The sequence below is a fragment of the Dromiciops gliroides genome, chromosome 4 (assembly GCF_019393635.1).
Source record: "Dromiciops gliroides isolate mDroGli1 chromosome 4, mDroGli1.pri, whole genome shotgun sequence".
NCBI lineage: Eukaryota > Metazoa > Chordata > Mammalia > Microbiotheria > Microbiotheriidae > Dromiciops > Dromiciops gliroides.
Window position 1 is genome coordinate 329,825,669 of NC_057864.1, and position 13,331 is coordinate 329,838,999.

At 35.1% G+C, this 13,331-nt stretch overlaps 1 protein-coding gene across 3 annotated transcripts in view; it reads left to right on the forward strand.

Moving 5' to 3' along the window:
* GRIK2 (glutamate ionotropic receptor kainate type subunit 2) overlaps positions 1 to 13,331 on the forward strand; it is an 823,240-nt gene that overhangs the window by 343,392 nt on the left and 466,517 nt on the right. For all 3 annotated transcript variants that reach the window (XM_044001196.1, XM_044001197.1, XM_044001198.1), the window contains 2 exons: positions 4,350 to 4,531; positions 9,560 to 9,613. In XM_044001196.1, coding sequence (XP_043857131.1) covers positions 4,350 to 4,531; positions 9,560 to 9,613 — 236 coding nt within the window. The remainder of the gene's footprint in view (positions 1 to 4,349; positions 4,532 to 9,559; positions 9,614 to 13,331) is intronic.

Here is a 13,331-nt window from a genome sequence, read left to right on the forward strand (position 1 = left end):
CAAAGCTCCTACATCCAAAGCTTCCAAGAAAAATGGGAATTTGTCTCAGGCCATAGAGGTGCTCAAAAAGGACTTTGAAGATAAAGTAAGAGAGGTAGAGGGGAAAATGGAAAGAGAAATGAGAGTGATGCAGGAAAGTCATGAAAAAAAAAGTCAACAACTTGAAAAGCCAAATGGAAAAACTCTCTGAAGAAAATAATAGTTTAAGGATTAGGATTGAGGAAATGGAAGCTAATGAATATGAGAAATCAAGACACAAAAAGCAAATCTAAATGAATGAAAAAATAGAGGACAATGTGAAATATCTCCTTGGAAAACTGTATGGTAATTGACTTCTTCTTTTGTCCCTTCCCCATTCCTAATGCTGCCTTTACATATTGCTGCTCCATTCCTTTTGAAATGTGATGTTTATGAATAATTCTTGGGGAGAAATGGAGAGATGTTTCATATTTGTTTGAATAATATAAAAATATATCTATTGCTATCTTAGTATCATAAGAATACAGATTTAGTAGTAGAAAGGCCCTCAGAAATTGCCTATATTAATACTAATTTTACAGACTCAGTGACTGTGTCCCAAAGGTGTTGAATAATTTGTAGAAGTATTACATGCATATCAAATAACAAAACTACTTTATTTATAATGCTGATATACCTAATATATACCTTTTCATTAGTGCAGAGCACTGGATTTAGAGTCAGAGCATCTGGGTTGGCCGTCCTGTTTGCTGCTTTTGTGAACATGAAGTTTATATATCTCCTTTTAGCCTCAGTTTGCCTATTTCTAAAATAAGGGGTATAACCAAGATGACCTCTAAGATATCTTTATCTCTAAATCTATGAGCTGGGGCAGGTAGGTGGCACAGTGGATAAATCACCAGCCCTGGATTCAGGAGGACCTGAGTTCAAATCTGGCCTCAGACACTTGACACGTTCCAGCTGTATGACCCTGTGTAAGTCACTTAACCCTCATTGCCCCTCCAAAAAAACCCAAAAAACTAAATCTATGATCTAATGACCTTTACACTCATTTTCTTTATAAAACATTTTCTCTTACAGCTGCATTTAGATCATTGGATCATAGATATAGAGCTTCAAGGAACCCAATTAAGAAGATGCCCAATTCTTTGCTCTCTCAGCTTTAAACATGTGCTACAAATTAAAATATACCTTTGTATAACTCAGTACTTAAATCTATATTCAGTATATATGTTAATTCCCAAAATTGAAGTACATTCTAATAAGCAATTTATTGCCAAGGCCTTTTAATTTTCTTTTTTGTAGTTGTTCAGTCATTTCAGCTGTGTCTCACTCTTCATGACCCCATTTGGGGTTTTCTTGGCAGAGATACTGGAGTGGTTTGCCATTTCCTTCTCCAGGTCATTTTACAGATAAGGAAACTGAGGCAAACAGGGTTACGTCACTTACCCAGAGTCATACACTAGGATCTGAGGCCATATTTGAACTCAGGAAGATGAATCTTCCTGACTTCAGGCCTGCTCTCTATCCACTGCATGACCTGGATTTTAGTTTTACTTTTGTAAAATTGTTTTCATGTCTCCACACTTTCTTTCCTCTGATATTGCCACCACCTTGGTGTAGATCTTCATCACTTTATGCCTAGATTATTGTGAGAGCCTGCTAGTTGATCTCTCTGCCACAAGTCTTTGTCCAGGACAGTCTATTCTCCACTCAGCTGTCAATGATTGTCCCAATGAAGATGTTTGAGTATAGCACTGTTCTACTCAGTAAACTCCAGTAGCTCCTTAAGACCTCTAGTATCAAATATCAAATCTTCCATTTGGTGTTTAAAGCTCATCATAACCTGCCTCTCCCCTTATCCCTTTCTATCATTCTTATACTTTCTACCCTTCTACCTCCACCAAGTACTCTGTGATCCAGTGACAAATGGTCTCCTTGCTTTTCCTTGAACAAGAAACTCCTTCTGACATTGGGCATTTTTACTGCCTATTCCCCCATGCCTATAATGCTCTCCCTTCTCATCTCTGTGTCTAGCTAAAATACCACCCTCTAAAGGAAGCCTTTCCTGATGCCACTTAATGCTAGAGCCTTCTCTCTATTGATTATTGTCAATTTATCTTGTCTGTACATAGTTGTTTTCATTTTTCCTCCCCAATAGACTGTGTGCTCCTGGAGATGAGGGACTATCTTTTGCTTTTCTTTGTATTCACTGCTCTTAGCATAGTGCTTATCACATAGTAGACTATTAATAAATAATTATGGAAAGGTTAATTGTTTAATAGGTCCATTTAAAAATCTATTTTTTTAGTCTTTATTTTTGCTGGAGCTAAAAAAACACTTGAATTCATAAAATTAAATAGAATACTAGTCTGTTTAATCATAACTTATGAGTTAATTCAGGTAATTGTTATTTGTGGTGTTTTTAACATTATGTGAATGAAATTATTTTAGGCTTATTAAATTGGAGCTATTTTAAAATTACGGGTTATATTGTAAAACAACCTACCTTCATAGAATCTTAAAGTTGAATAGAAACTTAGAGGAAATCTTATCCAAATCTTCCCTTTTACAACATATCTCACACAATTATTTTCAATCTTGAATTGGAGATCTTCACTGGTGCATTATACATTATTTCACAAGGCAGCCCATTCCATTTTTGAATAGATAAGACTGTTAGGAAGGTCTTCATTTTATTCTGTTGAAGTATTAGCCCATAACTTCTACCCTTGGGTCCTTGTTTTCCACCTCTGAACCCAAACCATATGACAATTGCTCTAAAATTTGTGGGACAAAATAAATTATAACCTATCTCCTCCCTAAATTCTTCTCCAAGTGAAACATCTCTGGTTCCTTCAAATATGACCTAGTTTTGAGTCCCCTCTTTAGTTGCTCTCCAGTTTGTCAATCTCTTCTAAATTATAGTGTCCTTAATGAAACACGATCCTCAAGATGTGATCTGAAAGAACAGGATATTGTGCAACTGTTTCCATCCCTCATTTTAAACACTATACATGTTGTCTTTTTCTTAATTCATTAAAAAATACTATTAACTTTTTGGTCACTGTTGCTGACTCATTTTGAGTTTATGGCCCATGAAAATCTCAGGTTCTTATCTCATGTGAATGATTGTCTTGATATTTGCTACTTATGCACTTATGATTTTAAACATGAATATAGGCTTTGATAATTATTACTATTAACATTCATCATGTTTAATTTTTCTCTTAGTTCCAGCCTGTCCAATATCTTTTTGGATCCCAATTCTACCTTCCAAGATATCTTTAATAGCTTTGTATCATTTATAAATTTCATAAGCATATCATCATTTTAATCTAAGTCAGTGATAAAAATATTTAATGGAATAGAGCAAAGCATAGTTTTCTATGCACTCACATTTTGAAAATTAGTCCACCTAATTCCTTGATAACACAAATACTGAAAAACAATACATTTGATTTTATATATAATATTGCTACATATTGCAGTTTTGTTTTTAAAACTTTATGAAATTCTAGCATTCATTATTACTAAATTATGAACATTAGATTTCTGTGCAATACAAATAATTTTACATATCATATTTCTAATATAGAGCTGAACTTGTATATTAAGAAAAGTCTGATTTTATTGTTTTTCTTTAAAAGTAAAATAATGTAATGTTAATGTCAGTCACTCACAGATCAGTGATTTGTACATATTGTAGATTATCACACTGTTATAAAATAAAATTGTATATTTAGAATTCTATGCAGAAACTATTACAATAAAAAATGCTGAAATTGATGTAAGCAGAAATATTTTTGTATTTATTCCACTTTTCCAATTATGCTATTTTATTTCTTGTGTCTTTGGTGTTAGTTTTAAAGAATTAAGAATTGAACAAAATGAACTCAATGACTTTATTTATGTAACTTTTAGATGTTCCAGTGTCATAAAAAAGTTAAACTATGTTGAAATCTGACAGGTTATCCAGAAACAACTGGGAACAATTATTCTGGCATAGTATTAATTTAATTTTGTTTTTAAAGATCATACTTAGGAAACAGATATAATAGTTTTAGGACAATATAACAAATAGGTTAGTTCATGTCACTGAAAGTAATTCCAAAATCAGGTATAGTCTTATAGATTAATATTAAAGTAAACAAATATATAACAACAAAGAATTATGATTAGCCATTGTCATTCTATAATATTATGATTATAATGGGTTATAACCATGATATTATGGTCATATTAGAGTATGGCTATAATATTATTATTTGACTTCGTGAATTCATGGCCACCGAAAAAGAGTATGTCTTAATAAGAACTACCTTTTATCATTGTTTTCATAATATTCTTTTCTCCTTTTTTCATTAAAGGCCTCATTCGTTTGCAAGAGCTCATTAAAGCTCCATCAAGGTACAATTTGCGGTTGAAAATACGTCAGCTGCCTGCTGACACAAAGGATGCAAAACCTTTACTAAAGGAGATGAAAAGAGGCAAGGAGTTTCACGTAATCTTTGACTGCAGTCATGAAATGGCAGCAGGCATTCTGAAACAGGTAATCACTGACTTGTTTAAATGGCAAGTTTCAATTATATTTAATAAATTAAAATTTGAAGTTGAAGTGTAGTTTCACTACAAGAACTATTTTCCCCAGTAAGGCAGAAAAATCAGTCAAATCAACTTGAGATATTTTTCTAATAAATATGATAATTGTTTTCCATTTAATTTTCCTTTATATAAACTTTTAAATATTTGTAGAATTGACTTTTTAAATATTTGTAGAAACTCTAAATATTAATCAGTATATTTTTTTTTCAAAAAGCTGTAACATTGTCAGGGCAGCTAGGTGGCACAGTGGATAGAGCACCAGCCCTATATTCAGGAGGACCTGAGTTCAGACCTGACCTCAGACACTTGACACTTACTAGCTGTGTGACCCTGGGCAAGTCACTTAACCCCAATTGCCTCACCAAACAAACAAAAAAGCTATAACATTGTCAATATACATGGCATGCATTGTAGATATACATAGCATGCTCTGTTTTTCATTGTGGAAGCAGGTATGGTAGAAAGGTAGTTACATCCTATATGCTGTGTGGGAACAAAGTCATAGAATCAGAGATTTGGCACTAGAAGAGATCTTAAAGGTCATCCTAGTCCAATGCCCTCATTTTACAAATGAGAAAACTGAATCTCAGAGGGGTTTATTGACTTTCCCAGTGCCTTAGAAGTAGATATTTGGTAAATAGTACTCTCTCTCTCTCTCTCTCTCTCTCTCTCTCTCTCTCTCTCTCTTTGGCGGGGAGGGGGGGGGGAGGCAATGAGGGTTAAGTGATTTGCCCAGGGTCAAACAGCTAATAAGTGTCAAGTGTCTGAGGCCGGATTTGAGCTCAGGTCCTCCTAAATCAGGGCCAGTGCTTTACCCACTGTGCCACCAGCTGCCCCCTAATGGTAGGCTCTTAATAAGTGCTTTTTAATTTAATGATCATCCAGAGTAATATAGGTAATAAATGGGAGAGGTGAGATTCAAACCCAGGTCTTCTGATTCTAAATCCAGCATTCTAACAACTATACCACACTAACACCTATGTAACAACAATATTCTCTATGAAGGCATAAACATTTTATATATTCTCAGATGAGGGTGAGTTCTCCTGACACCAGACCCCTGTTATGTGCTAAGAATTCCTGCTCCAGACTTACCCCCTTATTTTACAGACAAGGGAATTGATGTCCAAATGCACACAGCCCATTCATGATTGACTTTTCTGGAAAATCAATATATAAATAGATACATATTTATAGATATGTATTATAGATAGATACATCTATACATGTGAACTTGATATATCTATATATGTGTATATAATGTTTATATATAGAAGATTATAAAGAATCTCTATGGTATCTCTAAATTTTGTAATATCTGGTAACTGGTTGCCTTCTTTCTGTCACCCCTTTCCATTTCTGACATTATCTTTACATATTGTTTTCCCAATCCTTTTGGAATGTCACATTAATGGAAAATTCTTTAGAATGAAGTGAGGCCTTCTTCTTATCTATTTGCATATAGTAAAGCATATCAGTGCTTATTTTCTTGGCTCTGAGGATTCCCAAGGACATAAAGACAGGTACTTCCTCTGTGAGGCTGCATGTTTCAGTCCTCTATGCCCCTGTTCATCCTGCATTAAGATAAATGGTCAATGAAACATTCTCTTTGAAATAAAACATTGACTTTATGACATTTGATAATTCAAAATTATATATGAACATTCCTAACCAACCTTGAGGTGGACCACAGCAACTGAAAGTATATCAAGTTACCTTTCTGAAAGGCTGAATCGTATTTCAGAAAGAACACTTTATTTTGAGTCAGGGGGCCTAGATTTGAATTCCTGCCCTGCCACTTAGTACCTGTGTGACTTTGCACTATTCACTTAATCTCTCTGAGTCTCAGTTGTACTGGCAGAGGAGACTGACTGCAAGGATGCTTGACCAGGGAAGGCTGGTGAATAAGGGTAAGATTGAGCAGGGAAGCCTGAGATACTTCAGATTAAAGGCAGTAGAAGTTCACAAGGAGATAGCATAAGGACTGTCTCCACAAGTCCCTCCTGATTCAATTAGAATCTGTTAAGTTAAACCTTTGTCCTCAGTCCCAAATGTTCTATAGACGTCTCAAACACTATACTGGACCCTAAGAACTACATTTCTTGACCCCCTTGTTTGTTATTTATCATCACGAGGAACAATCCCAATTGCTTTATTTGTGGTAATTAAGCCCATGTGACCTGAAGTAGTTAACCTTAAGATAGGGTAACACCCTACCCCATAGTTGGCTACATAATGTTAGACCTAGACCTACCCATTTTTGTGGTGATGTACTACTCTGCCATCTAGAATAGTGGTAAGAGTCAGGGGATAGGGTAGGATGATCCCTTAGTCTGTAACAGGGATGGGCTAGTGGCCTGTTAGCACTTTCTAGGCATATTCCTTCCCCCTCTCTGTGACTTACAAGTACTTTGAATAACTTGGTCAGCCAGGAGTGGAAGTAGTTCTTATGACTGACCATTTCATGGTCTGCTATCTGTTGGTCATTCAGAACAATATGTTGAATTTTCCTCATATTAAATATCATGTTCCACCTCTGATATTTCCTGGCTGCATGACCCTGGGCAATCTCTCAGGGCACTAGGCAACTCTTTAAGACTATAATTTGCAGAGAACATGCTGACCTACATTGTTGCTTTTTTGTTTTGTTTTTTTTGGTGAGGCAATTGGGTTTAAGTGACTTACCCAGGGTCACACAGCTAGTTAAGTGTTAAGTGTCTGAGGCCAGAATTGAACTCAGGTCCTCCTGACTCCAGGGCTGGTGCTCTATCCACTGCACCACCTAGCTGCCCAAGACCTACATTGTTAAAGGGAATTTCCTCATCATGGAATTTGACACATCATTGAAATCACAGCTCCAATCCTCATCTCCATAATTTTCTAGTTGTTATGGGACCAATTATTTCATACAGATTTCTGTATACTGTAGGTGGGTTCAGTTTGTCTCCTCTCAATATATATAGTAAAAAATAGGGTCATGATATGATTACCTTATAAGATGAGTTTGTCTTGTTTTTTCAATTTAAACCCAATTCCCACTTCAAATTTATGTTATGAGCATATCAGAATCACAAATGATCTGTGGTTTCATTCACTTAAAATATTCCTGATGTAGGAAATCCCTCCAACAAAGATCACAACCCAGCCAATATATTCTAGAAAATTCCTGGGCAATTGCCTGAAATGCATTGGAGTTAAATGACTTGCCCAGGATCATATGCATATGAATTTGAATATGCAAAGACAACTGCCAATATTTACATTATTAATATTATTCATACTTGAAAAAATCATCTGAGGTAAGGACACTCTGGGATGATAATGCTGAAATGATGGCACCCTTGTATCTCTTACTGTGTCAGTCAGCTTTTACCTTTCCATTCTTTCAGTGAAAATTTAAATCAGGCTTTTCTGCCATTATATCTCCCTTTCACACATTAACCAAATAGTCACTTCTTGTTCTTTTATTAGTTCCCAGAAACTCTCTGGTATTAGTGCCTACATTTGCAAGAATTTTTTCCTTCTCTTGAGCCTTATTTTAATGTAAAACCTTCTATGAAGTTATCTAAATATCCTTGCCCAATTATACTAAGAGGGTAGTCTCCAGTACAACCTTATGTATTATCTAAAACTAGCTTACATACATAGATTTTAGCACCAACTAATTATCATGATTTGAGATTTTTTCCAACATTTGTGACTGCTTTATAGTATATATCCAGTCAAATATACAACACTAAACACTTGATTTTGTTGATTTTACTCTAATGATTAAAAAGCAAAATGTTTACACAGATCCACTAATTTAGTCACTATCCATGCCAAAATTGTTTCCTATAGATTTAGTCATAGAGTCAATAGGTTCTTGGCACATAAATGTCTTTCCTCCTCCGTTCTCATAGCATCATTTTTCATTAATCCCCTAGCAAACATTTCTCTCTACTCCATGCACAAATGCTCTCACTTCCCATCCAGAATCCCTCTAAATATTTCCTCTCCCAAACCTCACATCCTGTATGGTCAGAATATAGACTTTATCTTTTCTTATTAGTTAATGGCAAAATAGGATCCTTTTGCTCTTCCAATCATAAGGTGACATGTGTTTGGCAATGGTATTTTGGAAACTGCTCAACAGATGAGAATAGAGATAATGATCTTGCAGAAATGCACTGGTCCCTTGTGAAAGCACCTGTTTCCATTTCATCAAGTCTTCCCTACATGCAAAACTGAATTTAGCAATCATTAGTAGCTAAAATGAATACCTTTGGGGGTATACTCCCTAAATGTTTATAAGGAATTTACAGAGATTGGAAAAGATGCAGTTTCCTCTTGTTGTGGATATTTGAACCCCAAAAGCTGTTGCTTTCAGTATATTGTAGTAAAATACATGAGAACTTTAAGGATGTGGAATTAAACCATAGAAATTCCCTACTTTGCAATTAGGAAAACTGGAAACTCTATTTTTAATTATCTGTACTTTTTGAATAATGGTAGTGGATTTGGATCTGCTCCATTACTGCTAAGGAAATGTTAAAAGGCTCAAAATGAGGCCTCGTTTATTTTCCTGGCACCTTTTAAAAAATGTGTAATACTACTTTTCAAAATGAAATGGTGCTCTTAATTTAGGGATTTTTTTTTTTAGTGAAGACATTAAAATACAATAAACTAAGATATCCTGATTTCCAGGTTTGGGTTGCATCTTAATGCCTTCATTAATATGTAAAGCTATAGACTTTAAAACACCCAACATTCTAATAGTAATCTTTCTATCAGAAGATTTGGTTCATAAATTCCTTTAATAGTTACTAATCTCTTTTAACTGCTGAGAAATGATTTGCTTGACCTGATTTTAGTGTAACTCAAATACAGTAGATTGGATTCCAGTTGAATTAACTGTTTTGTTCTTACTTGTCATAAGCCACAAGCTTACATATTGTGTGACCTTTCAATAATTAAATTTTTGTTTCTCTCTTAGGCATTAGCTATGGGAATGATGACAGAGTATTATCATTATATCTTTACTACACTGGTAAGTATTTTATTAAACCAAAAGGATGGTGGCAAAAGGCCTTTCTTTTCTTTAAGTAGCAATAACTTTCATTGTTATAATTTGATCATGAGAAATAGCCTTTTAAGTGAAATGGAAGAAATATGACACATAGTATTTCTGTAGCAATATTTTGTCATTTTATCAAAACTTAGGAGTTAGTGATATCAGCTAGCGTCAGGGGAAACTAATAAATCTTAGTGGTAAACTACTGATTTTGAAATAATAGCATTGCAGATTTTAATTCCCAGTGAATATATTTCTTTTATGTGTCTTATTTTGCAGGGCCATTGGGACATAATTTGTTGAGGTTTTTTTTAAGTGTTCCTCTGATAAATGGATACTTTTAAAATATACATCCATTCATTCTTTTATTACTACTGAAATAGAAATACTCAATGCAACAAGGAACTAACTGCATCACTAATTCATGGAGTCCATGGGAACATAAAAACACAAGCTAAAGTGTTTTTCTTTACAAGAGCTTGATCAGACTGTAACAAAGTATCCCGAGTAGGGACCCATATTAAGTCACTCTCTTCAAAGTATATTTTGCTTCAAAGTACCAGAGGTTAAAAGCTACATTAAAGACAACCTGACAGCAGCTGCCTGCTGATGGCCACTTTAAAATCACTCTCAGGCTTCCACAGCAATTTGCATTAATATTTCTGTAGAAAACCTTGGTTTAGGCAACTGTATTTTTGATTTCTGTGAGTAATACCTGAGAAAGGTTTCAGTAAAGACCATCTTCAAGATCTGTTTATCTTTGAGCAAAGAAAAAAATTCTTTAAAACTAATATGGCAGAATCTCAACTCAGTCATATTTTGCACTTTTCTTATATCCTACTAATATGAGGCTATCTGAATAAATACTTTTACTTATTTCAATTTTAATCCAGTTTTACAGGGTGCTTTAAAAGTTATACTTAGTTGAAATGAATTTTCAACCTTTTTTGTTTCTTCCTAATTAAAGAGGATTCATTTGTCATGATAGTATCATAACGAAGTTTCTTGAATGAGTGGTTAGAAATCTAGTTAGGGTTAGAAACCTCTGTTTCCTCACTACTGCTGCCTCTTCCCTCCCCTCCTTAACCTGTTGGAATCTGATATGCGCTCAGTGCCCTATTGAAACTATGGAAACTAGTCTTCCATAGCTTTCTATGTGCTAGCTCTAAAGGATTTTTCTCACTCATCCTTTTTGACCTCTGTATAGCCTTTGACACTGACAACCACTTCTTCCTTCTTTAAAGCCTTTGCTTCTTTGGTTTCCATGTTATGGTAAAATACAGGTTTTCTTCCTTTAACTGTGCCCTCTCTGTCTCTAGTACTCACACCTTTTGTCTTCCTGCCATGACAATGTTGGCATTTCACAAGGTTTGGTCTTTTGTTCTCTGTTCTTCTTTTTTTAGGTTCTCAGTCTTAGAGAACTCATTTATTCTCACAGCTTCAACTATTACTTCTATGTGAAAAAAAAAAACTCTACAGATTTTTATCTATAGCTCTTACCTTTCTCTCAGTTTCCATTTCCATATTTTCAAGTGCCTCCTGGACATTTTTATTTCAGACTCTGGATGCCTGAAACTAAAGCTGTTTTGGGACAGGGACTATTGTTCAATTTTGTATTTGCATCCCTAACACCTTTCACAGTGTTCCATACATAGTGGCTCTTACTAAGTCCTTGTTGAACTAAATGAATTGTTTTCCTTCCAAAGTAGCTCCTCCTCATGACTCACAGGTATACCTTGTTTTGTTGTATTTTGCTTTATTGCACTTTGCAGATGCCATGAGTTGTTTTTTTAATAAATTTGAAGATTTGTGGCAAATCTGCGCCAAGTCTATTAACACCGTTTTCCCAACAGCATGGTTCTTTTTACATCTTGGCAATTCTTAAAATATTTCAAACTTTTTCATTATGTTATATCTGTTTGGGTGATCTGTGATGGGTGATCTTTGATATTATTATTGTAATTGTTTTGGGGTACCATGAACTGTACCCATATAAGAAGGCAAACTTAATTGATAAATGTTGTGTGTGTTCTGACTACTCCATGATCTAGCCATTCCCCCATCTTTCTCCCTCTCCTCTGTTCTCACTATTCTCTGTGATACAACAATATTGAAATTAGGCCAATTAATAACCCTAAATGTCCTCTAAGTGTGCAAATGAAAGGACGAGTCAATTGATGCAACAAATTTCATTGTTGTTATATTTTAAGAAATTGCTACAGCCACCCCAACCTTCAGAAACTACCAGCCTGAACAGTCAGCAGCCATCAACATTGAGGCAAGACCCTTCAACCAACAAAAAAAGATTACAACTTGCTAGAGGCTCAGATAATGGTTAGGATTTTTAGTAATAAAGTATTTTTAAAGTAAGGTATATATATTTTTAGACATAATATAATCACAGGGGGCAGCTAGGTGGCATGGTAGATAAAGCATGGGCCCTGGATTCAGGAGGCCCTGAATTCAAATTCAGCCTCAGACACTTGACACTTACTAGCTGTGTGACCCTGGGCAAGTCACTTAACCCTCATTGCCCCACAAAACACACACACACAAAACCCCATAATACAATTACAAACTTAAGCGACTATACTATAGTATAAATAAATTTTTATATGTACTGGGAAACAAAAAAATCGTGACTCACTTTATTACAATATTTGCTTTATTGTGGTGGTCTGGAATGGAACCTGCAATATCTCCAAGGTATGCCTGTATTTATATCAGTGGTTCTCTTAGTCATCCAGGATCAAAACCTCTGAGTCATCAATGATTCCTTCTTTATCATGTTCTCATTCCCACCCCACACTCTGTGATGCCATTAAATTATGTCAATCCTTTCATCAAACTTTCTTCAAGATCTGTCCCTTTTTAGTTTCTGTTGTTACCACCCTACTTCAAGTTCTCATTAAATTTTGCCTATATTTTTGTAATTCCCTTTAATTGGCTTCCCTCCCTCCATGCTCTCTCCCTCGTAAAGCTTTCTTCTTTATGATGCTATCCTCCTCTCCAAAAAACCTTCTATGGCTCCCATTGCTTAGAGAAATGCTTCCTAATCAATAGCTAGCAACCAGTGGATATATAAACTACTTGATGTAACAGCTTTATACTAATGGGGAAAGGAACATAGTGAACAGTACTTCAGTGATCAGTGAATTGTATTCATTAATGACACCACACCAACTCCAAAGATCAAAAGAAACTTTATACAGAGAAAACATTGTCATCTTTGGTCTATAGAATAAAAAACCCAACTTTAGTATTCAAGACCCTTTACAATCTAACTTAGTTTATCTTGCCAGGTTTCCTACAATTCTCCTATATAAACCCTCTTCTCCATCTAAATTGTTTTGTTCCCTTTTCTCTGAATTGCATTGGCCTTTTCTACTGCCTGGCCTTTACTCAAACCAGCAATACATAATAAAATCCTACCAGTGCTTTAAGATTCAGCTCAAATTCCACCTCTTTTATCTGAAGCCTTATCTGATCACCGAGGCTCTCAATGATCACTCCTTCCTCTGAACTGACAGCATTTATTGTTCATTCCACTTACACAGTGCTTATCATAACAGAGCCTGGTATATTTTTATGTGGACCTGTCATACTGCCCAGTGAGATGGTGAGTTACTAAAAGACAAGGACCATGTCTTACCTTCTTTGTATCCTCCACACCCTTCAGGCAATGTTTTACATC